This window comes from Lepidochelys olivacea (assembly GCF_965140295.1).
Source record: "Lepidochelys olivacea isolate rLepOli2 genome assembly, chromosome: 8".
Lineage (NCBI taxonomy): Eukaryota > Metazoa > Chordata > Testudines > Cheloniidae > Lepidochelys > Lepidochelys olivacea.
Genome location: NC_140418.1, coordinates 4,508,776 through 4,534,298, shown reverse-complemented (window position 1 = coordinate 4,534,298; position 25,523 = coordinate 4,508,776). Strand labels below are relative to the sequence as shown.

At 55.5% G+C, this 25,523-nt stretch overlaps 2 protein-coding genes across 6 annotated transcripts in view; one reads left to right on the top strand and one right to left on the bottom strand.

Annotated features, from left to right (window-relative positions):
* The window catches only part of LARP1 (La ribonucleoprotein 1, translational regulator), a 73,674-nt gene extending 57,712 nt beyond the window's left edge, over window positions 1-15,962 (top strand). For both annotated transcript variants that reach the window (XM_084635874.1, XM_084635873.1), the window contains exons 7-19: window positions 1,744-1,906; window positions 2,855-2,999; window positions 3,382-3,556; window positions 4,136-4,305; window positions 4,804-5,157; window positions 8,639-8,762; window positions 10,251-10,456; window positions 10,629-10,735; window positions 11,397-11,548; window positions 12,488-12,632; window positions 12,989-13,098; window positions 13,901-14,028; window positions 15,701-15,962. In XM_084635874.1, coding sequence (XP_084492000.1) covers window positions 1,744-1,906; window positions 2,855-2,999; window positions 3,382-3,556; window positions 4,136-4,305; window positions 4,804-5,157; window positions 8,639-8,762; window positions 10,251-10,456; window positions 10,629-10,735; window positions 11,397-11,548; window positions 12,488-12,632; window positions 12,989-13,098; window positions 13,901-14,028; window positions 15,701-15,922 — 2,201 coding nt within the window. In that variant the 3' untranslated portion in view covers window positions 15,923-15,962. The remainder of the gene's footprint in view (window positions 1-1,743; window positions 1,907-2,854; window positions 3,000-3,381; window positions 3,557-4,135; window positions 4,306-4,803; window positions 5,158-8,638; window positions 8,763-10,250; window positions 10,457-10,628; window positions 10,736-11,396; window positions 11,549-12,487; window positions 12,633-12,988; window positions 13,099-13,900; window positions 14,029-15,700) is intronic.
* A 3,894-nt stretch (window positions 15,963-19,856) lies between these two features.
* FAXDC2 (fatty acid hydroxylase domain containing 2) overlaps window positions 19,857-25,523 on the bottom strand; it is a 28,687-nt gene continuing 23,020 nt past the window's right edge. For all 4 annotated transcript variants that reach the window (XM_084635877.1, XM_084635875.1, XM_084635876.1 and 1 more), the window contains exons 9-10: window positions 24,795-24,961; window positions 19,857-23,387 (exon numbers count right to left, since the gene is read on the bottom strand). In XM_084635877.1, the coding sequence (XP_084492003.1) occupies window positions 23,231-23,387; window positions 24,795-24,961 (324 nt within the window). In that variant the 3' untranslated portion in view covers window positions 19,857-23,230. The remainder of the gene's footprint in view (window positions 23,388-24,794; window positions 24,962-25,523) is intronic.

The following is a 25,523-nucleotide window of genomic DNA, read 5'->3' as shown; positions in this document are numbered from 1 at the left end:
TCAGGGACTGTCGGTTAGTGCAGCACCGGGGCGGGGTCACAAGTAACTCTCCCCCTCGGACGCGGCTTTGGATGTGGAGTGCACGTTGGCCAGGATACCAGGGCTGCCTGGTGTTTTGAGAAGTGTCGTGGGATCCACAAGCCACGTCTGGATGAGCATCCCGAGTGCTGGTTAAGGACTGGCCCTCCTGAAGTGTTTATACGGTGCCCATTGCGGTAACGCGTGAGCACCTCACAATCAGGGGGATGCATATGCTAATGCCCAGGTGATCCTCCTCTGTAAGGGTGGAGCTGAGGCCCAGGGAGACTGTGACCTACCCGAGGTCACACAGGAAGCCTGGCACAGCAGGGACTTGAACCCGGTACCGGCAAAACCCAGGCCGGCATTGGATTACCGGTCTCCTCTCAGCAGGAGGCTAACTCCTCCATCAGCGCATGGCTGGATCTGCTTTGAGTATGAGCCTAAGCACTAGTTTGGTTAAATTTTCCTCCCGGCGTCCTCAGGCCCTGAGATACAGCGCTGTGAACTTGCTGTGATCCCCTGCCTTTCTGGCTGCCAGAGCACTGCCCAACTCAGAGAAATGAGTTCCTCACCAGCCCCTGGCTGGGTGCCAATCTGTGCAATGAGCATGACGGAATAGCTGCTCCCAGTGAGGGGTCTCTTGGGGGGGTGGGGAGGGGACAGCTGCTCCGGAGGAGACAGCCATGCCCATTCCAGCAAGAGGCTCCAAACCCCCGGCAGGCCTGCTGGGCCAGGGAGTGCAGAAGACGGGGTGTGAAAGGAAAACGTGGCGAGGTGCCCCTAATTACAGAGCTGCCGTGAGTTGTGCTGTTGAGAGCTTCAGCCCAGAGCTGCAGCTGCTCCTAGACTTCGTAGACACCCCCTTGGGGTTCCTCTGTGTGAACGCAGCCTAAGCCCAGGGGATGCCTGGCTGCACTTGTCTTAATATGAACATTTAGTATTTTTTTCCCCACATCCGCTGTTTGCACCTGATTTCGCCCCACCTCCTTTGTATCCCCCCACATGGAGGGGGGTGGGGTCGGGGGTCAGGGATGCGCAGGAGTTCTTGGCCCTCGCTTCTCAGTCCTCTTCCTTATGTTTGTCATGGGGAGAGAGGACTCCTGGTTAATGGACAGGCCCCAGGGGATGGGGCTGCATGAGCCTGTTAGTTCACGTGGTGGTGATTTGTCATTTGCTGGGGCCACGAAAATCCAGCTGACTTTGCTGTGACAACGGCCAGTGCTTTGTTCACCCGAAAGGCTCAGCATTCCAGCCGAATCAGAACGCTCTCCTGATGGCTAAAGCAGGGGGTGGGGGGGGGGGTTTCAAGCTCCCCATGCTGTCTGGGTCCCTGTCCTTGCTCTTTAAGGAGATGGCTGGTAGCAGCAGGGGCTTTGCAAAGCTGGAGGTGTCTCTGCTGGAATTGCTGCAGTGTCTGGACACCTACCATCAGCCCTTGTTCTGTTTGCCGTGGTATTTACAGAGTTAGGGAATTGCCTCGGGGCAGGAATCCGTATTGGAGGGGCCCCCTTCATAGTTCCTGTGCAGTTCTCTCTTGTGACTGTCCTGACTGCTGCTGTGTTCTGGGCCCTAAGCTGGGATTGTTGGTAGAGCGCTGCTGTTTGTATGGCGGTAATGCCTGGGTTGTATCACCTTGCCACGCCCTCAGGAAGATCACAAAGACCCGGGGACAGTAGATGTCACTTGCCCCCTGAAAGGCCTGCCTTTCTTCCTCTCTCTCAGCACACTTTGACTACCAGTATGGCTACCGGAAATTTGACAGCTCAGACGGCTCACGCACCCAGAAATACGCTAGTAACATCACCTACTACTTCGATAACGTCAGCAGCACGGAGCTGTACAGCGTGGATCAGGAGCTGCTCAAGGACTACATCAAGCGGCAGATGTAAGTGCTGCCCCTTCCCTGGGGGCCGGGGGCATCCCTAGCCAGCAGAGCCAGGGACTGGGATTTGTCCCCTCTTGATGTGGTGCTGTGGCGTAACATGGGGCAGCGAAGCTCCATGAGCCTGCACTGGGGGCTGAACTCAGCTCAAAATGTGGCACCCAACTTACCTGGGATACTCAACAGACGTAGCCTTGGGAGCGGCTGCAGCCTGGGAGTCGATGCTTCTGTCTGCCATGGAGTTACCGAAACCAGAAGGGGGGAGGGGCTTGTGGCTAGGCCATGGGACTGACTCCAGACCTGGGCTCAGTTCCCTGCTTTGCCAGAGACTCCCTTGAACAAGGCTCTTGACTCTCTGCCCTTCAATTCCCCACCTGTAAACTGGGTCTCTTGCCCACCCATGGTCTTTGTTTAGATGATAAACTCTGTGGGGCAGGGACTCTGTGCGGAGAACTGAGTCTGATGGGACCCCTGGCTGAGCTGGGGCCTTCAGGTACCCTGGGATACAAGCAAGAGCTAACAGTCTGGCTGTGAGCAGCTGGCTTACAGGTGTAGGACTCTGGCTATCGAGGCGAGGGGGCAGAGAAGTAGAAGGGTGGTGCCTTTTCTGGCGTCCAGCCCTCTTTTGGGGAGATGCATGAACTGATAGGCCCCCTCAGAGCTGAGCCACTACCAGAGAGTCGCGTAACTTCCCTTTCAGAGATTGCGCTTGAGCTCCTCTTTGCCCAGCGCCACTAATGAGCTGCTCCTCGTGCAGGTGGCAGCCGCGCAGGGCTGGCTTCCAGCATCTCTCTGCGGTTTCAGGGCCTGGCCTGAGCTCCCAGGGCGCCCGCTGTCACAGGAAAGGCTGGAGATCCCGGCGGGGGTGGGGGTGGCTCGTGGGGTCTGCGGTGCCTGAGCAAGGTGGTGATAGTCTGTATCTCCTTCCTTCGCTGCCGGTGCTCCGTGCAGAGAGTACTACTTCAGCGTGGACAACCTGGAGCGGGACTTCTTCCTGCGGCGCAAGATGGACACGGAAGGCTTCCTCCCCATCACCTTGATCGCCAGCTTCCACCGGGTGCAGGCCCTGACCACGGACGTTGGCCTCATCGTCAAGGTGAGGGCTCCTGACGGGGTCGCGTCTGGGAACAGGGTGGTCTGCGGGGCTGCTGGGCAAAGCTCGGCTCGGGCCGTTCCCCTCCTGTCCAATCCCCGATTCTCTCAAACCTGACTTTCCCGCTGACTTCCGGGAAGATGCTGCGGCCATTGGGGGACTTGCCCAAGGTGAGGCCAAGCAAGTCGGACTTCCTGCCTTGCCCCACTGGTGGAACCCCAGGGTACGTGAGCTAATGGGAGCACGTTGCTCCCTCCCCGGTGCAGATGCCAGGGTTCTGTCTCCACCTCCCTGCAAAGGCAGCCCCAGCCTCCAGGCTGGGGTTCATAGCCGCCCCTTGAGGGGCGTCTCTGAATTAACACCGCTCGGGGGGCTTGCTCTCCAGGCTCTGAAGGACAGCAAGGTGGTGGAGATTGTGGACCAGAAGATCAGGAGAAAGGAGCAGCCAGAAAAATGGCCTCTCCCCGGCCCCCCCATGGCAGACTACACACAGACTGACTTCTCTCAGCTCATCAACTGCCCCGAGTTCGTCCCCCGGCAGAGCTTCCAAAAGGAGACAGGTAAGAGGGGGAGCGTTGGGGTGAGTGGGTGCGTGTAACCGGGGAGAGTGTGGGAGGCGAAGCTATCTAGTGCTGTCACGAATTCATGTAATTAATAGCAGGTGGATGGTATTTTTGGGGCAGTTTGTCCTGTAGCGACCCTGACTCTCCCAGGAAGGGTCCTGCTGAGGATGGAGGGGGGCCCAAGCACCCGAGACCCTTTGGGCTGACACTTCTCAGGGCTGCGTAAACTCAGTGGGTGTCCAGATCCCCTGAGTGGCTTTGCAAATCTCAGCCTTTCAATCTAGACATGGCAAACTGTGGAGAATACGACACATGGAGCAATCCTGCATTTTGGCAAGAGGGTTCCCCGTAGCAGCCCTCTCCTTGCTGCAAGGCCTTTCCCTTCTCTGGACTTGGTGTTTGCTGCTGTGGAGGCAGCTTTCTCTGGGACTTTCCTTCCAGGTTTTTGAGAATAAGACCCTTGAATGTGCACAGACTCATGCCACTTGCCCTGGGGCCGTCCTTACCTGCGTGGGTGGATGTGCAAACACTTACATGCCATGTATAAAACCCTTGTCTGTCCCGAAATGTATCTAGAATCTGCCCCCGGCTCTCCCCGCTCTGCCAGCCCTGTGCCGACTAAGACTGAGGAGGTCAGTAACCTGAAGACGATGCCCAAAGGCCTGTCTGCCAGCTTACCGGACTTGGATTCGGAGACGTGGATTGAAGTGAAGAAGAGGCCTAGGCCTTCCCCAGCCAGACCCAAGGTACTGTGCGGCGTGTGTGGCTCTCCCCATGTAGCAGGCTGAGCTGAGAAACGCCACGGGGTGGGAACGGCGCTGGGCAGTGTCTGGGAAATGGCTGGGTTTTGCTGGCAGTTGTCTGGCCAGCTCTAGCAATGAGGCAGGAGCAAATTTAGTACTTGACTGGCTTCTGGGGCATGACTCCCGTGGGTGGCTTTCCTGATTGAACGTGGGCTGTCAGCTTCGTGTGGCCTAGAGGGGAAAAGCAGTGAGCTGAAGGTGACCCTGTTCTTTCAGCAGCACAGAACCAGCAGCCTTTGGGACGGCAGGGTCACTCCATGTGTTGTGCTGAATCAGCACCAGGGTCTTGCTGAGGCAGTATTAACTCGCCAGGGCAGAAATGTGCAGTTCTCCCTGGCTCCTGACCTGAAAACCCAGCGGGCCTCGCGGTGACTGTTCTGCCGGAGCCCTAGCTGCATCCCCCAGGGCCTCCAACTCATCCTCTCCTCCGTTTGCCTTTAGAAAGTGGAGGAGTCGAAAGCACCGCAGAAACAGAAGGACCAAGACGAGCCTGAGGAGTTGGACTTCCTGTTTGACGAGGAAATGGAGCAGATAGACGGCCGTAAGAACACCTTCACCGACTGGTCAGATGAGGATTCTGACTACGAAATCGACGACAGGGACGTGAACAAGATCCTGATTGTGACGCAGACGCCCCCTTACCTGCGCCGGCATCCTGGGGGGGATCGCACAGGCAATCACACCTCCAGGGCGAAAATGAGCTCTGAGCTAGCCAAGGTCATCAATGACGGGCTGTATTACTATGAGCAGGACCTGTGGACGGAGCAGTTTGAGCCTGAATATTCGCAGATCAAGGTGAGAGCTAGAACCTGTGTCCCAGCATGTGTCTGGGTGACCCTACCCCTGGCTTAGTTAATCCAGTGTGAACCATACGTGGGGGGCGCGCTCATTTCAGGTTGAGTAGCTGGCTTATTTCACTTGGACTTAAAACCTCTTCCTAACCAGCTCATGCGAAAGGAAATAAACCTGGTTCAGACTGAAACAGGCGCGACTGTACTGTGTCTTGCGCTAGTTGAAAATCACAGATGAGCCCTGCGACAGGGTTGGGCGAGGGCATCGCATGGTGCTCATGAAAGGTGTCCAGCCAACAGTGCTGGATTTGGGACTCCTACCCGCCGAACAGGGTCACAGGTAGCAGCATGGCTAGCTTTGCCCCCGGCCCCGAGTTTGCCCTAGAGAGCCCTCCCTTAGGGCTCCCAGGCTCTCTTTCATCCCGCCCTAGCACAGCACCTGGGAGGGGAAATGGCTTTAGTTAGAGGGATGGGTGCAGTTGGGCAGGAACCAGCCAGCCACACCAGTTCCTTGTCCCTTCCTGCCACTTGGACCATATCTCCCCCTTCCTTTCTCGACTTACAGCAGATCTGTGCTCCTGGCCATCTCCCCCAAGACTCTGCCTCATTTCCTCCCCACTTCACCTCTGTTCTCACTGTGTCCTGGCCTCGCTCCTTTGGGCTGCTCCCACTGTCTGCTTGTGCATCTCTGTTCATGCTGCATTCTGTACTTGAGAATTGCTCCTTAAAACTCACTCTTTCCCATCCCCCCGTTCTGTCTTCCTCCTCACGCTCCAGTGGCCTGCACCTTGGAGTCTGTTTCAGGCCTTGTAGAGCATCACATCATCTCTGGGGGTGTGTAAGCCTTTCTAGGGCTTGCCCTCCAGACGTGGCTAGGGGCCCGGTGCCCAGGAACTCTGGGCTGTGGGAAACCAGATTGGAAGCTGACGCGACAGTACCGGCTGTAGCTGCGGAAGTCAGGGTGACATTGCTGAGGGAGAGGCAGCTAGATGCTGGGAAGGGAGGGACTGAGGAGAGCAAGCTGCAAAGTGCTTCTGCTCCTCTGTGAAGTCGGAGGAGCCGACGCCTCTGCAGGAAAGCAGGTGCAGTACCGTTAGCTGTCCGAGACCACCCCACACTCGTCTCCCCATGCACACGGGAGCCAGGTCAGGATCATTCCACCCCCCAAAACGTTCCTGCGTGGAGGCTGCAGTGTTCGGAAGTCAGGAGGTGCCAGTTTAAAGCGCCCCTTTATGCCTGTGTGTTGTGGTCGCTTTTATTTTTGGTATCCTACCGCGTCTCTGGTAACACAATCCTGGTCACAATTCTTTCCAGTGACCCCTCCCCCCGACCCGTAGCCCCTGCTCTGTTTTCGTTGCCACAAGGACCTGTCGTATCTCCGGAGACTCTGGCATTTTATAGGTGGTCTCTGTTCTCTCTGAAGAGCCACGTTGTGGGCAGCCGATTCCAAGACTTTCTCTTCAACCCAGCGAGCAGCACAACCGTTCAGGGAGCGAAAGCAGGTGGCCAGCACATGCCGTCAGTGGGTTGCTACTGCACTAAGGGGGCATGTTTCTCACTCGGGTTAGCTAACGGGGATTAAAATAGCAGGGAAGACCCAGAACAGGCTTTTGACTCAAGCCAGGCCTTGTCTCGACGACAAAAGTTGACTTAAGTTAGGTCTCCGTACAGTCACTGCGGTGATTCATGTCCACACTACACCCCCTCTGGTGGTGGTGCATGACACCACTTCCACTGACTTAACTGTGTGGGGTGCTGACAGCTGGAGCCTCCCTGCCCCGGGGCTGACAGCCAACAGGCGATTGTAAGCAACACCGTGTCTACACGGACGCTGCCTCGCCCAAACGACATCACCCTAAGCAGGACCCCTCGTGTAGGTGGAGTTACCAGGTCGGTGTAGTGGGTGACTTACATCGGCGGGAGCAACGGCGGAGTGTAGTCACTGATAGGTTGATATAAGCTGCTTTCTGTCGACCTGACTCTGTAGTGGAGACCAGGCCATAGCCATTCAAGTTCAACCCAGACTCCCCTGTGGGCTTGACTTGGAGTTAGAAGCCAAGGTACCATGTCTTCGCTGCTGTTTTAACCCAGGTTACCTCACTCAGGATAAGAACACGCTTTCCCTCGCCCCCGAGAAGGCCTTAGTTTGCAGTGTGTTGCAGAAGAACAGTTTTACTGAGTAATGCTCACAGAAATGACTGCCATGGACTTCAGTGATGCTTCCCCGGGCGTACGCGGGGCCGTGCTTGGTACTACACCATGAGGGGAAATAGAGCTGTGCCACGGGGAGCAAATTGAAGCTGAGAATGGGGAGGCGGAAGTGGTCGGGGTGAGGAGCAGAGGGCCCAAGGGAGGTGCTGTTTGGGCATCCCTGGGCAGAGTCACATAGTAAGAGGGTGGTGCGTGCAGTCCAGTGGGACACCTGGGCCCTTGCTGGGAGCATGCTGAGCCTGTATTAGTACCCCAAGAGAGGAGAGGGGCTGGGGGGTGAAGAAGGCACTGGAGGCCTTGGGGAGGCTGGTCCCTGAGTGGCCTTGGAACCCAGGGGAGCTGTAAGACATTCTAGAGGTAACTGAAGTGGGTGAGTGTGAAAGGAGCAGGAAGGGGGTGGTAATGCCCGTGTCTTCTAGCGCTTTCGTATATTTATCCTCACAGCAACCCCAAGAGGGTAGGGAAGCGTTGTTACGGTCCCCATTGTACTGAGGCACAGAGAGGCTTCAGTGCCTTGACCAAGGTCACCAGGAAGTGACCGGAGCTGGGAATTGAACCTGGATCTCCTGCGGCCTCGGCTTGTGCCCTGGCACCAGGCCATCGCTCCTAGAGATGAGCATGGCGCTGCTCTGGGAGAGCTCCTCCAGGTTGGATTGAGAGTTGGGCTGGCTAAGAGCAATGAGACAGAGAGCAGGTGACGGCCCCATCCCTGCAGGACATTGTCACGGGCGGGTTTCCCTTTCCTGTCTCCAGAAATGCATAGCTGGGACAGCAGAAGTGCGAGAGATGCCAGGGAGCTGCTCTAGCCCGGGGGGTGCACGTGGACTTGGGTGTCACATGCACCGCAAATCGCTCCTGTAGGGAGGGAATGGAAGGGTTCCCTCGTCCTGTCCATGGCATAGAGGGGTGAGCCGTGCCCCTCAGCGCTCGGAGCTGGCACTTCCGTGACTGGCACCAGGACAAAGGGGTGGGGCCCCCTTTAAAAGCAAGTCCTAGGCTAAGTTGGATTCCCCCTCCTAGTCTAAATGGGCTGGCGCTGCAGTACTGACCTCTCACCAGAGTTACCTGCCGGGAGAGGGCAGTGGTGAGGGCATGTCCAGGCTGTGCTGGCAACGGGAGGGAACAGGTAGATTTGGGATGAGCCACAGATGAAGTGTCTGCTCAGGGCCAGCGCGGAACCCCAGAGGAGGCTCTCAGCTGAATCGGGATGAACTGTCCTGTCGTGGGCAGGGCAGCTGTGCTGGCTACTCCATTCTCTTCATCTTTAAATGCAGCAAGAGGTTGAGAACTTCAAGAAGGTGAATATGATCAGCCGGGAGCAGTTTGATACTCTGACCCCAGAGCCCCCCGTCGATCCAAACCAGGAAGTCCCGCCTGGACCCCCCAGATTCCAGCAAGGTAAGAGATGTGGTATTAAGGACGTATTTGTGTAACTTACTTCTAACTCTAGGGAACAAAGCTGGTTGGTCCTGCTCCAGGTCCTGAAATCTGGAGAGAGGGCGCCGGTGGCATTGTGCCGCCGTGAGCACGTTTGCCGAATGTGCGTTACCGGATACACCTTAATGATGGGAAGCGTTACCAGAGCTGGAGCCTGATCTGCTGCGGAGAGCCTGGTGTCTTTGACCTGGCAGCTGTCCCTGGAGTGACTCCGCTGAGCAGTCGCAGGCTCCATAGCAGCTGATGAGAAGTGGGCAGGGGAGGCAGGGTGTCTTGGTGCTGTGGGTAACGAGCTGTGCTCATTGGGACCCATCCCCTGCTGGCCGGCCAGCTGGAGCACCTTGAACGGGGGCCTCAGTCATGCTGGGGCTGGCATGCTGCTGAACCGGGGATCGGGATAAGGGCATAGCGTAGTGCTCCGGTGACCCCGGGGGGTGTGTGTGTGTGTCTTGGGGTGGGGGGGTTGCTCACCAACCATCCTGCCCAGGAGCCTCTGAACCAGAGGGGGACCCTGCCCTGCACTGGGCATCCCACCTGTCACATCTGCAGTACAAGATGGGTCCCTCCACGGTCACCAGCCGCCTAACTCCTCAGGCTGGAGCTGCTCCCTCAACCAGGAGCAAAGTGTCCTGTCCCCTCCGGCTCCCCTCTCCCTGTTTCCACTGGGACAGAGGTGGTGCGTGCTGCAGAATCCTTCCAGGAATCTCCCCGTAGAGGCATGGCCTAGCACGCCTCCCCGGTCTAGTGACGCCGCTTGCCCCATGAAACACAGAGCAGAGCACTCAGGGTCCCGGGAGAAGGAGCCCAAATTCAGGGGTCTCCCAGGCAATGTAGGGTCTTAACGGGTCTCGCCTGTGGGTCATGCTGCCAGGTGACCTCTGTTGCACTGAGGGAGAGGTGACTTTCACAGTCGGACTTACTGGCTGTATCTTTCCTATGAATGAAATGAAGGGATCTGCATGTAGGACCAGGTTGAAGGTGCAGCTGGGTCCAGTGGTCTGGCCGGGGAAGTGGTAGATGGGGTCTCCTCTCCCTCCCCCCACCGTGTGTGTGGGGGATGGGGTTCTCATTAGGAAGGGGTTTCTCCCTGGTCTGCAGTAGGAGACTGGCAGAACCACAGAGCCCTAGTCCCATAACTCTTCTTAGCCCCACATGGTTCTTCCCAGCTTTCCACCCAAGGCAGCTGCCGCTTTGTCGTAGCAGCCTTCTCCCTGGTGCTTGGTGTTTGTCTTTCTGGAGGCGCTCGGTGAAAGGTCTGAGCTGCAGGCTGCTCCTCCAGGAGCAGGGGACAGCAGATTGCATGTCTGGTCCATCTCCTGAACAGGCTTTGGAGAGAGAGAGCTCCACCGTGCGGTTCCAAGTACAACCAGTGGGGCCCCTTCCCCTCAGCCAGAGCTCGGTGTGAGCTGGTTTTTGGGGGCTGTTCCCATCCCCCTCTCCTTCCTGCAGTTCCTACCGACGCTTTGGCCAATAAGCTATTTGGAGTTCCGGAGCCTTCAACCATCGCCCGATCTCTGCCAACCACTGTGCCAGAATCACCCAACTATCGCAACGCCAGGACCCCCCGGACCCCTCGCACGCCTCAGCTGAAAGACCCAACGCAGACGCCCCGGTTCTACCCCGTGGTGAAGGAGGGCAGGACGATAGATGCCAAGGTGAGATGTCCCAGGGGGTTCGGGCCGCATGTGCGGGTGACGATGCTTTCAGCTACCCGGGAGGTGTTTGGGACTCCTGCTTCCTGTCTGGGGTGGCCACAGGAGTTGGGGAGGCAGGGGGGGAAAGGGGTCAACCCAGGAGAAAAGATACTTACGCCGCTGTCCCTTGCAGACCCCCCGGAAGAGGAAGACGAGGCACAGTTCAAACCCCCCCATGGAATGCCATGTTGGCTGGGTGATGGATTCCCGGGAACACAGGCCTCGCACTGCCTCCATCAGGTATTCAGAAGGGCCGAGGAGGATGGGAAGGGGCCAGAGAGAGACCTGTAGAGCTGACAACCAAGGAGCAGTGCGGTGGGAAGGCGCTGTCTGGCCCTGGTGCAGCCCCAGCGCCCTCTGGCCCGAGAAGCACGGCGGTCAGCGGGGTTAAAGGGCTCTTCCCTCTGTAGCACGCTCACCCAGTGGAGCTGCCTTTGCAGGACGGTTGGTGACAGGGTTGGGGCTCCATTTAAAGGGAAGGAAAAGAATTGTCCCCCGTCTGCGTGACGGACACATCAGAGCAGCTAAATGCATGTGGGAAGCTAAACCAACGTGCGCTCGTGTCAGAGGGGCCTGCTCCGAATAGTGTCTGATTTCTGTAGTGTTCTGGGTGGTTGTACAAGGCTATAGACCGAAGACAAGGGAGGGCCCTGGCCTGAGGGGTTCGTGTACCAGCCCCTTTCCATGCCATCCCCCGTACGATCAGGTAGCAGGATGCTGCAGGCCACTGTGCAAACCACGTGAACCTTGCTTTCCTCCTGCTGTGCTGTCCGGCCCCGGGGTGCTCCCTCTCTCGCTGGGCTGCAGCCTCTCATCCCACGAGTGATGCTGTGGCTCGCGTTTGCACCTGCTGGTGCCTGAAAGAAGAAAAGGTGGTTTGAGTGGTGTGTCTTGTGCTCAGCTCCAGCCCCTCGGAAGGAACCCCTGCCGTCGGGAGCTACGGCTGCACCCCCCAGTCGCTGCCCAAGTTCCAGCATCCTTCCCACGAGCTGCTCAAGGAGAACGGCTTCACGCAACATGTGTATCACAAGTACCGTCGGCGCTGCCTTAATGGTGGGTTGGGGGAGGCCCCGCTGAGCTCACCCCAGGGCTGCTGGAGCTCTCGCTCTGCCTAGCAGAGGGTGGGGGCACCCCCTGTGCAGCAACACACCGTAGCTGCACGGGTGACCTATCTCTGCACTGGCATAATAGACGCTGCTGCTGCTGCCTAAACCAGGGCAGGGACATGGAACGGACAAACCAAACCTAACCCTCCTTCACCTTGCATTGTAGACTAAAGAGGGCACCGGGTTACTGGTAGCTAGCATCGCGTCTCCGTGCACGCAGAGGGAACTGACTTTGTGGAACTTACACCAACCGGCAGCACAGTCAACCTGTGGAACTCCTTGCCAGGGGATATTGTGAAGTCCAAAACTATAACAGGGCTCAAAAAAGAACTTGATAAATTCATGGAGGAGAGGTCCATCAGTGGCTGGGGGGGGGGAGGGATAGCTCAGTGGTTTGAGCATTGGCCTGCTAAACCCAGGGTTGTGAGTTCAATCTTTGAGAGGGCCATTTAGGGATCTGGGGCAAAAATTGGGGATTGGTCCTGCTTTGAGCAGGGGGTTGGACGAGATGACCTCCTGAGGTCCCTTCCAACCCTGATATTCTATGATTAGCCAAGATGGGCAGGGATGGTGTCCCTAGTCTCTGTTTGCCAGAAGCTGGGAGTGAGTGACAGGAGCTGGATCACTTGATGATTCCCTGTTCTGTTCCTTCCCTCTGGGGCACCTGGCACTGGCCACTGTCGGAAGACAGGACACTGGGCTAGATGAACCGTTGGTCTGACCCATTATGGCTATTCCTAAGTGGTGGGTTACATTTAGGGCTGGATGCCCTCGTAAGCTTCTCCAGGGCATCTTCCCACTTCATCCCTGTGCCGCTGCTCCTGGCAGGGGTAGTCTACCCGTCCGCCTGGAACCCAGAGTCACTGCTTTCCTTCCCCCCCAACAGAGCGCAAACGCCTGGGCATCGGTCAGTCCCAGGAGATGAACACGCTCTTCCGCTTCTGGTCGTTTTTCCTCCGAGATCATTTTAACAAGAAAATGTACGAGGAATTCAAGCAGCTGGCATTGGAAGATGGCAAGGAGGGATACAGGTAGGGAATGGTCACCTGTGCTGTGAGTTGGGACGGGAGGCCGCATTCAGGTTTCGGGATGAGAGCACGTGAGTGGGGCGGGGAGTAAACGCTGGCGGGTCTTAGAGCAGAGGGAGCGAGTGCCACCCTGGGGAAGGAACAGGGGAGAGGCTCAAGCTCCACCTCACACAGAAGCAGGGTATCAGCTGCGGTGTGTCCCTCGGGAGTGTTCCCAGCCCTGAGAGATGGCGTCATTCCCTGTTGACCCGGGGCCGGGCCCAGGAGCCTGGGGCTAGCTTAGGCTTCTCACACAGTTGCGCTGAGCTGGTGTCTGCACGTGGCGCTCACGAGCCGGTGGCTGCCGCTGTGTTCTGCAGGTACGGCCTGGAGTGCCTTTTCAGATACTACAGCTACGGGCTGGAGAAGAAATTCCGGCCGGACATATTTAAGGATTTCCAAGAAGAAACCATCAAGGATTACGAAGCGGGTAGGTGGTTCCTTCGGCCGATCCTTGAAGCTTGTCACCCAGCCCTGCTCTCTGTGACGGGCTTCCTCTCGGAAGTCCAGCCGTGCTCCAGGTTTACTGTGGGAATGGTGACCGGGGAGCAGCCCTGGCTGTAACCGTCCAAGGGCTGTGTGGAGTAGAGCACATGGGAACCCTCGGTGACTCTGGGCTGAAAGGGACATCTGGCTGTTCGGGACACGGAGGTGGCTGGGGGCCTGGCGCTGGGAAGGCTAATGGAAATAGGCTGTAGTCGATGTTCTCCAGATTCACCCTTTGTGGGACCAGGTCCTCCAGGGTTTCTCTGAGGGCTTGCAGTGACCCAACCCTCCGACTGAACAGGACCCCCTGCACCCAGAGCTAGTCACTGTCTCCCAGCGTGGGTGACCCAGTAGTGAGAGGGGTCCTCTCCTCTCCCATGGTTCAGCCATGCCGTCTGTGCTGTGCTCACAGCCCCTGCTGGCCTAGGGAGCGACAGGCCAACACGGTCTCCGTGTGTGGAAAGCAGACAGGCCCTCCTCTGCGACTTCATCTCAGGATACGCTCCTGGTGCCACGCGGTCATTGTGCCAGACCCAAAGGGTTTATTGAGGCGTCTCTGCACCCGATGGGTGGGTGCCACGTGGTTACAGGCAATCCCGTGCGCCCTTGGCGGAGATCCAGTCTATCGCAGTGAGCCTGAGAGGCCCCTTCGCACAGTGTCTGTGTTCGGGTGGAGGGTGCTTGTTAGGCTCTCGGGAGCCCTTCGTGGACAGCTCTGATGACTGTAGCTTTGTGTCTCGTAACAGGGCAGCTCTATGGGCTGGAAAAGTTTTGGGCCTACTTAAAATATTCCAAAGCCAAAAACCTGGACATTGATCGCAAGCTGCAAGAATACCTCAGCAAGTTCAAGCGCCTCGAGGACTTCCGAGTGGACGTGAGTAGGCGCTGCAGCTGATGGCTCTTCCCACTGCCCCCCCCCCCCCCCCAAATCTCCATCCCTATCCCTGACCACTTCTCCCAGGGCAGGGGCGGTGGGTGGAAATTCAGTCAGAACTGGGGCCAGGTTTAACTCAGCAGCAACCCCTAGTGTGGTGTTCAGGTCATCGCAGCTGGGTGGGGGAATAAAGACACGCCCCTTGTTTCTGTGTCGAAGGGCCCCCTGAATACAGGGCTGTTCCTTGGCTACTCGGTCTCCATGGGAATAATATTTAGCTTTGTTTTGCTTCCCCGGCTCTGGACAGCTGTGAATTGCTTCCCTGCTGGAGAGAAGCATGGGCCTTGCTTTGATCCCACATGCTCTTTTGTAGCCAGGCGGTGCGTGTGGGAGGCCGGAGGACGCTCCCCCCCACATTGTGAATGGGGTTAAGGTTCGTTTTCTCCCGAGATCTCTGAGGAGGAGTCAGTGACTTTCAGAGCAGCTGATGTACAGCTCGACAGCGCCTAGGGGCCGGCGGCACATGCGTGCGAATGTCAGGGGCAGGAGATAGGAGAGAGAATTTCAGATGAACTTTGAAATAAAGCGGGGGGCTGGGCAGGAGGCTGCTGCACAGATAGCGTATGGGTGTTGGAGGTGGGGCAGGACAGAAGAACAGTCAGTGTTAGATAAGGAGAGAGAGAGGGGCCTGCCTGGTATGGTGGAGCCAGGAAAGCTAACCCTGCCCCACTGGCATGTTGCTCAGCTCTCAGGGGTTATCACAGGCCTCTCCGATAGGAGTTGTTTTGCGTCGGATCAGTTACTCCTCTGTACCTGCCAGCCCGTTCCCCCGTGCCCAGCACTCATGAGGGTGCCACTGGGTTTGCATATTGGGAGCCAGGTTAAGCCTGTTTGTACAAACATTTACCCTATTAACCCCCCCGTCCCCAGGGAGACAGGTAAGTATTTCTCCTCCCTATTGTGTCCATGAGAAAAACCCAGCACCCAGTTAGCTGGCTTGCTTGGTGGAGCCAGGTTTGGTAGTCAGAGCTGGTTCCTCGTCCTGCACCGGACTGCTGGACCATACTGCTCTGCTGAGAGAGGCTTGGCAAAGAGGGGGAACCTGCGAAGCTGAGCTTCGCTGGAGGCCCCGATGCCGTACCTGCACGCGGTTAGGGGATGAATCCTGGCGGTGGTGGGTTGGCACCATCGGTGTATTTAGAGCAGGCCGCATCCCAGTGGGACCTCGTGTCAGGAAGTGCGAATGATTTGCCTGCTGTCATGACTCAGCAGGAAGCAAAAGCAGCTCGAGCTGCTGCCTCCTGGGGAGAGGAATTGGGGATTATAACAAGAAAGGGAGGCCGAAAACTGTCCCAGGCCGAGGATTGGCCTAGGCCTGAAGCCAGTTCGCCCCACAAGAATTCTTCCCTCTGGCTCCCTAATGCAGCCAGAGTGCAGCCCTCCCCCTGAGCACCTGCGTGAGCAGATGGAGAGGCTGAGCTAAGGTTAACTCCCCTGTCCCCCTTGTTCCCTGGGATCCAGGGAGGGCTCTTGTACCTGTCGATGGGGCTTCCCAGGTGACAGGTGCAGAATATGGATACGAGGGGGTGGTGGAGGCAAGACCGCGGCAGCGTGCGTGGGGGTGACTTGCTTTGAGATAGCTGCTCTGATGCCAGGGTTCTTTCTCTTTCAGCCACCCATGGGAGAGGAAGGTGGTCACAAGAGATTCCCATCAACGCTGGGAGGAGACGGAAGGAAGCGCTACCCCTCCCAGTCTTCCAGCAAACCGGTCAGCCACTCCCCATCCAGCCAAGCCCATGCCTCGTCCAGCCAGCCTGTGAGAGAGGATGCCAAAAACCTGAGCCACCATGCCCTTGCCACAGCGGCTGTGGAATCTCAAACACTGGGGAAGTAGAGAAGCTGGAGCTTCTGCTTCCTATTGGGGAAGGGGTGGGTTGGTGGGGAATTTGACCGGGGGAGGGGAGAAGTGCGGTGGGGAGGGACCGAAAGGGAGTTGGAACGTGGGTGTCCAAGAATAGGCTGCTGGGGGAAACTTCAACGCACACAACCTCTCTTGTGGCTGGAAAACAAGACGATCCCAATCCAAAAAGGATCCTTTGCTTGCTGTCTGTCACTGACTGAAGCCGGACCCCCTCCGCCCCCACTTTCATGTCTTAGCTTCTTTCTGGGTGGGTTGGGAAGGGGGAGATATTTTTTTTATTATATATATATCAAGTTTTAAATTATTGATAGAAGTTCGTCTGGATTTACCAAAATCACTCTGCGCTACGCAGCTCCCCACCCCCCCCGACCCGACACGCACCCCTTCGGGTCAGCTATGCAGCCTGCTCGGAAAGCTACGAAGCTCCGCGTCGAGTCGGCCTGCGGAACCACCGACGTTCCTGACCCGGCTGACTTCACCCATTCCGGATACAAGGATGCGTTTTAAAAACAAAAACCCAACCGATACAGAAAGACTTGATTGTATTTGCCCCTCCTCCCGCCAGCTCCATTTCCCAGGGTGGGTTCTCCCTCCACCCAACTAGCCCTTCCATCATGGACAATTGGAAGTCAACCAAAGGACCTTGACCAGACATCGCAGTGGGCTCATTCGACCCTTCTGTGCGACGACGGGATCTGCAGGCTCGTGCAGGAACGCTGACTGCACTAGAAGCAGGAGCTTTCTCTTCCTCCCCCTTTGAAAACCACAAAAAACAAAAAAAAAAAACCCAAACCCTCTCCACAGACTGCTCTCCCTTGGCTTTCTTCCTTGAAAATAATTGTTGCCTTATTGTGGAGTGGGAGTTCTGTGCCCCGCCGGACTTCCTCACGTGGCCTCGGGGCGTGGCGTCTGCGTGGGGCAAGAGCCCCTTCGTAACCGCCTCCCTGTGGGATTCCTGCGGGGAACGGCTGGCGATCTCCCGGGCGACCCGGTTGCATTGACACAGACACCGGAGCTGCTCCCTGCGGCCGAGAGGGACGCTGTAGGAACCACACCGGACGATCCCCTTCCCTTGGAGGTGGGCTGTAGGCCCCGCTCTGGAGAGGACGCCGTGCTGACGCAGCTTAATCTAAGACTTAGCCTACGTAGTTGAAGCCGATGTGATGTATATACTCTTGTAGCGTCCTTCCTGCTACAGCAACTGTCCGTGCTGTTGCCTCACTCAGACTTAGAGGTGCACTGTCATTTTCTTTCTTCCTCCGCCAGCCCAACAAGCAGGGGGAGCGCTGGGGGGTGGGGTGGGAGAGGTTGGTTATTGGCCAGCTGGGAGGGTAGGAGGCTAGCAGGGAAGGGGGACAGCCCCAGTGGCCGGATTTCTCACTGCTGAGGGGAGACGTGGAGCCAAGAGTAACGTGACGGTCCCGGAGCACGTTCGTGCTACGCCATGGCAGCTGAGGAAAGCGGATACCGAGAACCCATCTTGGACGAGTGCTGACCCCAGGGGCTGGCTGGGTGGGGTTGCTCTCAATTCAGCAGGCTGCCTGCGAAATGCGGTCTCAGTGCGGGTTTCCCTGTTACAGACTGGTGCATTCAAACCTCCTCTTTCCCCCCGTTAGGGTGCACGGCAGGCACCATGCTCCAGCTGTCGCGAAGCCCTGGGTTTTGTTCGCCCGACCACAGCACTGCTGGGGCATTTATCAGACTCAGCGGTGCGCTACAGGAGCCGGCTTTGGGGGGCGCCTCATCCCCCAGCACGTGCGTTCGGACTCTCCGGAAGACAAGCTGAGCCTGGTGGGGTTTGGCCGGGGTGGGGAGCAGACGGGGCTGAGATGGCGCAGAAGGAAGTTGTGGCTCACAGGTGTTCTGCATCCCAGCCAGGAGGCAGTGCAGAATTCAGGCTTGAAGGCAGAGGTGGATCCCCTGGGAGGGGAAGGGGTACTTCCCTTGCTGGTAATATGCTCTGCCTCCATGTGTTTCTGCGTGTGCTTTGCTGGGTTCTGTGCTGCATCTCCTGCGTGTGCTGGCCTTGCAAGCCAGGGAGGAACTTGCTCGACAAATATTGAAAACAATGTCTGTCTGCAGATGCTGCTGCCTTGGCCCGCTGCTGTCTGGGTAGTGGGGGGGAAACCTTCCCCCCAGCTCATTGTCGCCCCATCAGCTTTTAGTGCAATGGCATGTCACTTCTGAGCATCCCGCTGATTTAGGGCTGTCACATACTAGGGCACCATGCCTGGCAAGGGGGGGTGTCTCTAGGGCTTGCATGCTGCTTAGTAGCTGGGAACCCTGCCCTGAACCTACAGGAAGCCCAGCGGTGCTGGGGGAGGGGGGCTGGAGGGCAGCAGTTCAGAGCAAAGCTCAGTACAGCAAGCTGGGTGGATCACCTGGAGTTTGTCACCATTGGGTATCGGCATCGCCAGAGGCAGGTAATGAGAGGTCCGTGAGCTGCTAATGGGCCCTGTCCAGCGAAAGCAACCAGCTTCTCAGAGTTATACTGCTTAAAACAGGCTGCTGTGGGGAGCGGGGGCAGAGATGCTGGTTGTTTCAGAGCAGCTTTGGGTGACTCTACAGCCAGGCTGCTGTCGCTAGCTAGAGCCGAGCCAAGGGAACTGAGTGGCTGGTACTTTGTGTTCCCTCAAATCAAGATCCTGGTATATTCCGCAACTAAAGCCTGCTAATGCTTTAAACACAGAGGCCTGCCCCAGTGTCCTTGCCTTATTCTGCCGTGTCTGGGATAGCACGGAGTGCCCAGTTGGCCATGTGAGCCCCAACATGCAGGTGCAGTGCTATTGCGTGTCAGCCTTGACTTTGAATTTCCCTCGTCTTGTGAGCTGGAGCCAAACCCTCACTCTTGCAGGTGTGCTGGGATTTAGATGGGGGTGGTAGGGAAGAGCCTGGAGGACACTGAGGAATGACTGCGGAGACACCGCTGTCTCTGTTGTTGGGGCGGGGGGCATGGTCTCTTTGTTACCAGTTGTTTGCATCTGAACAACTCAAACCAGGAATTAGGAGAAATGGGCTCGCCTTGAGGAGTGGTTGCTTGTGAAATCCAACAGGCTAAAGGAGCCATTGAAGATGGCAGAAGTGCCCAGGAACGTCCCAGAGAGCTTCAGAGATCCAAACTGATTGATTTGCTGTTCTGTCTTTGTTTGTGCGACACCCTCTCAAATTTCAGCCCAGCGCAGTTTGTTTCCCATTTTAGTCAGTGGTTTGTCATTTGTCGTCCGTGTGAATGGGACCTGCCTAGAAAGACGTCTCTGCAGGAGAAGCTTGCCCAGAGGAGAGATCCCAGCAGTTGTGCAACAGCCCAGGATTGACATGCTGTTGAATTGTAGCAGATTACAATAGGGTCAAGTGTGAGCTGTGTTTGCATGTTGCTGTGTGAGGCAGGCCCAGATCCCCGGGGAAGGGAGAGGAGATGTGGAAATGAACCCGAGAGAGGCAGCTGCATTGCGTCATGCGTGTGGTCCTGAAGACTGAAATAAATCAAGGCAGCAAGGTCCTGTTTCACCCTATGCTCTAGAGGGAGAGGGGACTTTTGCTCTTTACTCCCTGCAGTGTACAATGTATACCCCTTTCCAAAGGGGGGAAGACAATGAAGTATTTGGCACCAGGAGTACGAGTCTATGGCAGCATTGCTCAGATGAGGGCTGACCCCATAGGGTTCTAGCCTGTGTCCACAGGCACAGAGCCTCACAGCCTGCCGAGTGGGGACCAGGACTGAGGGGTGACTGAATGCTAAAATTGACCCCAGAGAGGTCTGCCATGCCTCATGGTGCACACGGGGTGAGTCTCTGGAGGCACCTTCCCAAAGCTAAGTGAGACCCACCTCTGCTATGTAGAATATATCTACAGCTAGAGGATTGCATGTGTCTGAACGCCCCTCCGAGGAGGGGTGGCGGCTGTTGAAATTGGTTTCCCGTCTAGAGAAGAGCAGATGGTCTGACCTCTGCATTGGCCTGATTTCCTTCCCCCACCACGGCTTTCCCGAGAGGAACTTTAACTCCCTTCTAGTCAGGGATGGTCCATCTTGACTCTCCCACCTCCTTTTAAAAAAACAAATACAAAAAAAATGGTTCTCGCATGTGCTGATGGGTTCTGTAGCTTGCAGTTGCCATGTCTGCGGCAGAGGGAGTCAGAGGCAGCTGTTAATGCAGAGCCAAGTCTGCCCCACGGCCCCCAGGTGGGGGTGCAGTTGGCCTTGCCATTCCAGGTGGAAGAAATGTCTGTTAAATCATGTGCATCTCCTCTCTCGGGCCCTGCACGTTGGTGTCCATCTTACAGACAGACCGCTGTGGCAGGATCCAAAGCACTGTGGTTCAGGGTTTTTACAGAGGTCAGGTGGTTTGGGGGTTTTGTTTTTTTTTTCAAGGAAAATGTGTATAGGGTGCTGCTGCTCTGTCTGCTCCTCGTGGCTTGTTTCCCCCTCCCGGTGGTTATCTGTAATTGTTGGGTTCTGTCCAGGTTCACTCACTCTGCTTCTGATTGGTTGACTGTACTGTAACAAATGACATATTAACCTCAATACTCTGCCATACTTCTGTACATGTACAATAGGGCAATGCGGAGGGGAGCCTTTTAGCTGTTAATGCCTTTCTGATCTATACTTTGTTTTATCAAACACACACACAAACCTGTATATGTAGCAGATTGTTTGCAACACTCTATATCCTCTGTGTGTCTCTTCTCCGAGACCTTGGGTTGTCAGCTCGCTTTCTTTTGGAATCAACGTTAGGCTTTTAATAAGGAGAGGGTTGCTACACTTGATGTTAAATGCCTCACTGACTTTTTAGTTTTAATTTCCAATTCCTATAATAGAGGAGAGTGGGTGTGGGTTTTGGGTTGGCTTTTTTTGTTTTGTTTTGTTTTTGAAAACAGTTTCATCTCTGATGTGGATTGGGTGGAGTGACTTAAAAAAAAATTCTAGGGGTAACGTTTCAAAGAGTCGTTTACATCTTCAGTTTCTGAAGACACTTGAACATAGGACCGACGTATCTGTGACAAGCACACCCTATTGTTGGAAGCTCTCTGAGCGTGAAAGGGCATGGGCTTAAACCTATCCATTTCGGTTTTTATAGACACTTTTTCATGTCAAACGTTAGATGTATTTCAACTAACACCCCAACCCCTCCTCTTTATTCCTCAGTGGTACATTCCCACTTCTCATCACCTCCAGAATATCAGTCTTGTACAGTAGGTTGGCTTGTACCAATGATATCCCTGGGAGACGGGGGCTTGGTATCATTTCATCCATTGGAGTCTTCCTGGCATAGTGTTGTGTGCCTGTGGGAAAGGATGGCTGAACTCTCTTCCCTTGCCAACCCCAGCCTTGGGGGGTCCCTGTGGAATGTACTACCATTGGGGTTGGAACCCCGGCCCATGGATTCCGACTTGGAAATTGACACTGAGTTTATCTGGTGGTGGTTGGGGCAGGGTGGGTTTCCCAGTGTTTTTGTCTAGATGCTCATCACTCAGCCAGAACAAAAGGGGATATAAGTTTGATCTGGCTGCCCTTTCCAACCAGGCTCTGTCTCTGTCCCAACCTCATCCCTCTACTCCCAAAAGCAAAAGAGGAAAAAGTGTTTTTTGCAACCTTCTTCAGCTGCGTTTTATTGTAGAGACACATTTAAAATGACTTATCAGACCACTCATCACTGGGGGGGAAAATCTTGTTAATACAACCCACTCTGTGATCCATCTTCTGTTAAGAGTACATAATCTTGACGTGTGTGCCAGGATCATCATCCCATTTAAAAGGAAAAGAAAAACAACCACAACAAAAAAAAATGTAAAATACTTGAATGAGAGCTTGTATTATAATATTAATATTATTCGGAGTATCTGCTTTCTAGGCTGATGTGATTCATTATTCTAGTAATGCTTTAGTCCTTTGTAATTTGTGGTAATTATGCTTTTTCCTTTTTAATACAAAAAAATGTATAAAAATAAAAACCTCAAAAGACCGTGTGGTATGGACTCTCCTGTCCCCGCAACCTTCCTTGCTCTGGGGTCTTTAAGGGTCTGAGCTACAGATCAGACACGTCTCATGTGGGATGAATACTCGTGAAGGTGAGACGCTGATGGCACCTGAGACGTACACTGCAGCTGGGCACTATACAAGGTCTCCGCAGAAGAGCTCTTGTAGGACTGCTCAGTCTCAATCCAGTGCACTCTTCCCTTGCTTGTTCCTGTCCCAAGCCCCCATGCTGCTCTGCCAACACACCTGAGGCCTGATTTTCAGCACTCGCTGCTCTGTGATACTTTCAGTTGTGTCCTAATGGTGTAGAGGTTTTCTGACAGGGAGACCATTTTGTTTAAGGGATTTGCAGCTCTCCCTACCAAACAGCTCAGGAGAACAGTGATGTCGGGGAGCTCTTCCATCACGTATAACTTTATGCAATCCTAGGGGTTTCCCTTTGCCTACTTTGCTGTGTTGGAATTCAGGTGAGTCTTGGTGGGATGGAGCAGTCAGCCCCTACTAGCTATGCTAATGAGACTTCAGCCCCAGAACCTCCGTCCTAGAAAGTTCCCTTTGTGACTTGCATTTTGGTTTCATCCTCTGTATTAATTGTTAAAACGATAAAACCTGTGTTGTGCTCCCAGTAATGTAGCACTGTGCTGTGTGGGGGTAGCATCTGCCTGACCCTTGCTGGTGATCAGTGATGGTTTGAAGCTTGAAGCCCTTATCTCATAGGTATGGGGAGTAACCGTACTGTGGGATGTTGAGCTCTCAGGGCTGATGGTGCTGGTGAAGTGGTTACGAAGGGCCACATTGCCCCAACAAGCGTGTTTCCATGTGGTCTTTGGGTTGATTCTCCCAGGCCCAGAGTGCTGGGATGAGATCAGGCCAGGCTGAATGCCTGGAGTGCAGTGCTCTTGAATTCCCCTGTGACTCCCCATGCAATGCAGGTGAGATTTCGTCCTGGGTCCAAAAGCCTCAAGCAGGAAATGGGAGATCTGAACAGCAGCCATTTCTGTGGGGCTGGAAGGAAACCTGCATGGGGCAGTCTGTGAGCAGCTTGATCCAAGGGACTAAAAAAACGCTACGCTCACTTCAGGAGGCTCCCCAGCTGTAGGGCTGCTGCCTGGAGCTGAGCTCTGCACTCCAGGCTGCGGGGGACTGAAGGGAAGTGAGTTCAAATGTCACCAGCAACGGGTTACGGTTCCGCTTTGTCTTTGATACTTAGGATGAACAATAACCTGCTTCTCATTAGAAAATTACTTGGCATAATCATGGTTCCTAGCTCTCATGATTCCCCCGTGCAAGCCGCAGGGGAGGCGGGTTCACTTGGCTTTCTTGGATGAGTCGGGAATGCTCTCCGTGAGAGGGGTGAGGCTCAGCAGAATGACGTGCCTCTCGTAGGCCTTGGTTTGCTTGAAGAGCGTGTCTGTTCCATGCAGGCGGTCCAGCACCCCCAGGACTCCGTAGCACTGATTGAACCTGGCAGCCAAGCACAAAGGGACCACGCAGGGTACTGCAGGTTACAGTCGAGAAACAAGGTAGGCCATGCAGATCTCTTCCCTTTCACCCCCTCCCATAGCCTGTGTCCCTATCAGAGCCCCGCCAATCCTGCTTTACGTTCTTTGTCTCTCCCAGCCTTTTGCTCTGCAGCCTGTGGAGGACTGGATGGGGTTTAGCCCAGAACCTGCCCATTCCGCTACCTAGTCATCTAGGAAAGGTGTTGAGCCAGGGGTGTTCTCCATCCCCAGGCACTGCGGGCTGCCTTTGCAGCCATCACCAGCCAGGGAGTGAGAGAGTGGGACTCTGCCAGACAGCCACAACTCCAAGCTACATGAGCTCCTGTGGCCACAGGAAGACCAGACTGCCTGTACACTCACCTATGGCCAAGGAAGCTATGAGCTGGCTATGAGCCATAGAGTCTGATGTCCCCAGTGATCCGTGCTCCTGGCATAATCAGTGTCCTGAAGAGATGGGGTGATATGCACTGGTTGATACATCAGGTATCACCCCATCCTTAGGTTGGAACTGAACTGTCCTCCCCATTCCTGCAGGAAAGGGAAAGCAGTGCTCAGGAAGCGATGTTAGCCAAGGAGCCTGGTCAGGGACCTGAGCACAGCCCTGGGAACCAGGACCTCCTTCGGGACTCTACCTGCAGGCCTGACACTGCTTTGCTCTGCTACCTTTGTAAAAAGGTGCTCGTACGTCACCTCCCCTGGGGGGTGGGAGTTAACAATTATGTGTCACAGTACTTTGACCAGGCGAAGCCAAGTTCCTGCTGTGTCAGGCTTTTCAGCTGTGAGAATGTCTGTCTGGCTTTTCCATTGCTGCCTTTGGACAGAGAAGGAATTAAGCAGCCAGAAAGATGCTCCACGGAGCATTGTCTGTGATGCCCTAGATCACTGCTAGGGAAGACCAGGCTATGCCTGCTTCTCTGGACCCTACACATTATTTTCTCTGTCTAATCCACCCAAGAAACCTGAGCTCAGGTTCAGCATTTGGGTTTCTGCTTCGTAGCCAGTTTTCCAGCTCCTCGGACCGCGAAACAGAAAGGAAAATGTCAGTGATTTGTCTGAAGGTTGCACGGTAGGTCAGTGGCTGAGCTGAGGTAAGAAAGCAGGAACTGTCCAAGGCCCAGTCCTCTGCTCTGACCTCTCAGTGCTTCCTGTTTACAAAGGGTGAGGAGGCTGGATACATTCAAGCTGCCTTCAGGGGAACCACACTGAGGTGGGGCAGATGGAGTCCCAGAGTAGAGATTGACTAGCAGTCATGTCAGACTGTTTGGCCCTCACAAATGGGCTACGGCCCATCCCCACCACTGATGGGCTGACCCAGTCCACAGAGCATGGGGGGAGGAGCAGCTATATGGATAGTGTCCAGTGACCTTACTTGAGGTGGTGGAAGTCGTGGAACTCTGGCGAGGGGAGGAAAGGCAGGTGGTAGCCGCAGTGCGAGATGGATGTAGTCAGAATAGCAAGGCAGAGCCACACCATGATGGAAGCAACATGGGATCCCAGGATTATCGGACCCACCAGCAAAGGCAACATGTTGGAAAACTGGAATTCAGACACAAGCCCTGCCTCATTAACATGCACACCCAAACCTTCTGTTCATAAGGTCGCAACCGGCGTCTCCTCTTGTTGCTTGTGCTATGGGAGCACCTAGAACCTAGTGCGGCCCGGTGCTGCTGTTGCTGAACTTGGTTGAAGTGGAATAGTGGGAGTTGAGCGCCTTGTGGAGGTGTTGCAAGTTAGCTAGTGCTGCTGTGGGAGTCCCTGGGAGTGTTCTGCCAATGCACCTAAGAGACTGGGATAAAGGAGGTGACAGAGGCCAACTCCCACTGTAACTCAGTCTATGCAGTAATATCTTCCACCAGCCTCAAGGAGGCCCCATTCCATCAAGCCCCAACCTGCCGGAGGCCCTAGCTCCCAAAAAGTTTGTCTTGACAGTAGATTGACCCTGTTGTACCTGGCTCTACCCTAAGAGCTTGTAGTCCCAGTGCAAGGAGCCACAAGACACTTCTACTACAGCAGCTTTATGGAGATGCCACAAATCCCAGCTTCATCTCCCAACAGGAAGAGTCTGAAGTGTAGCTACTCTCCTCCCTTCCCACAAATC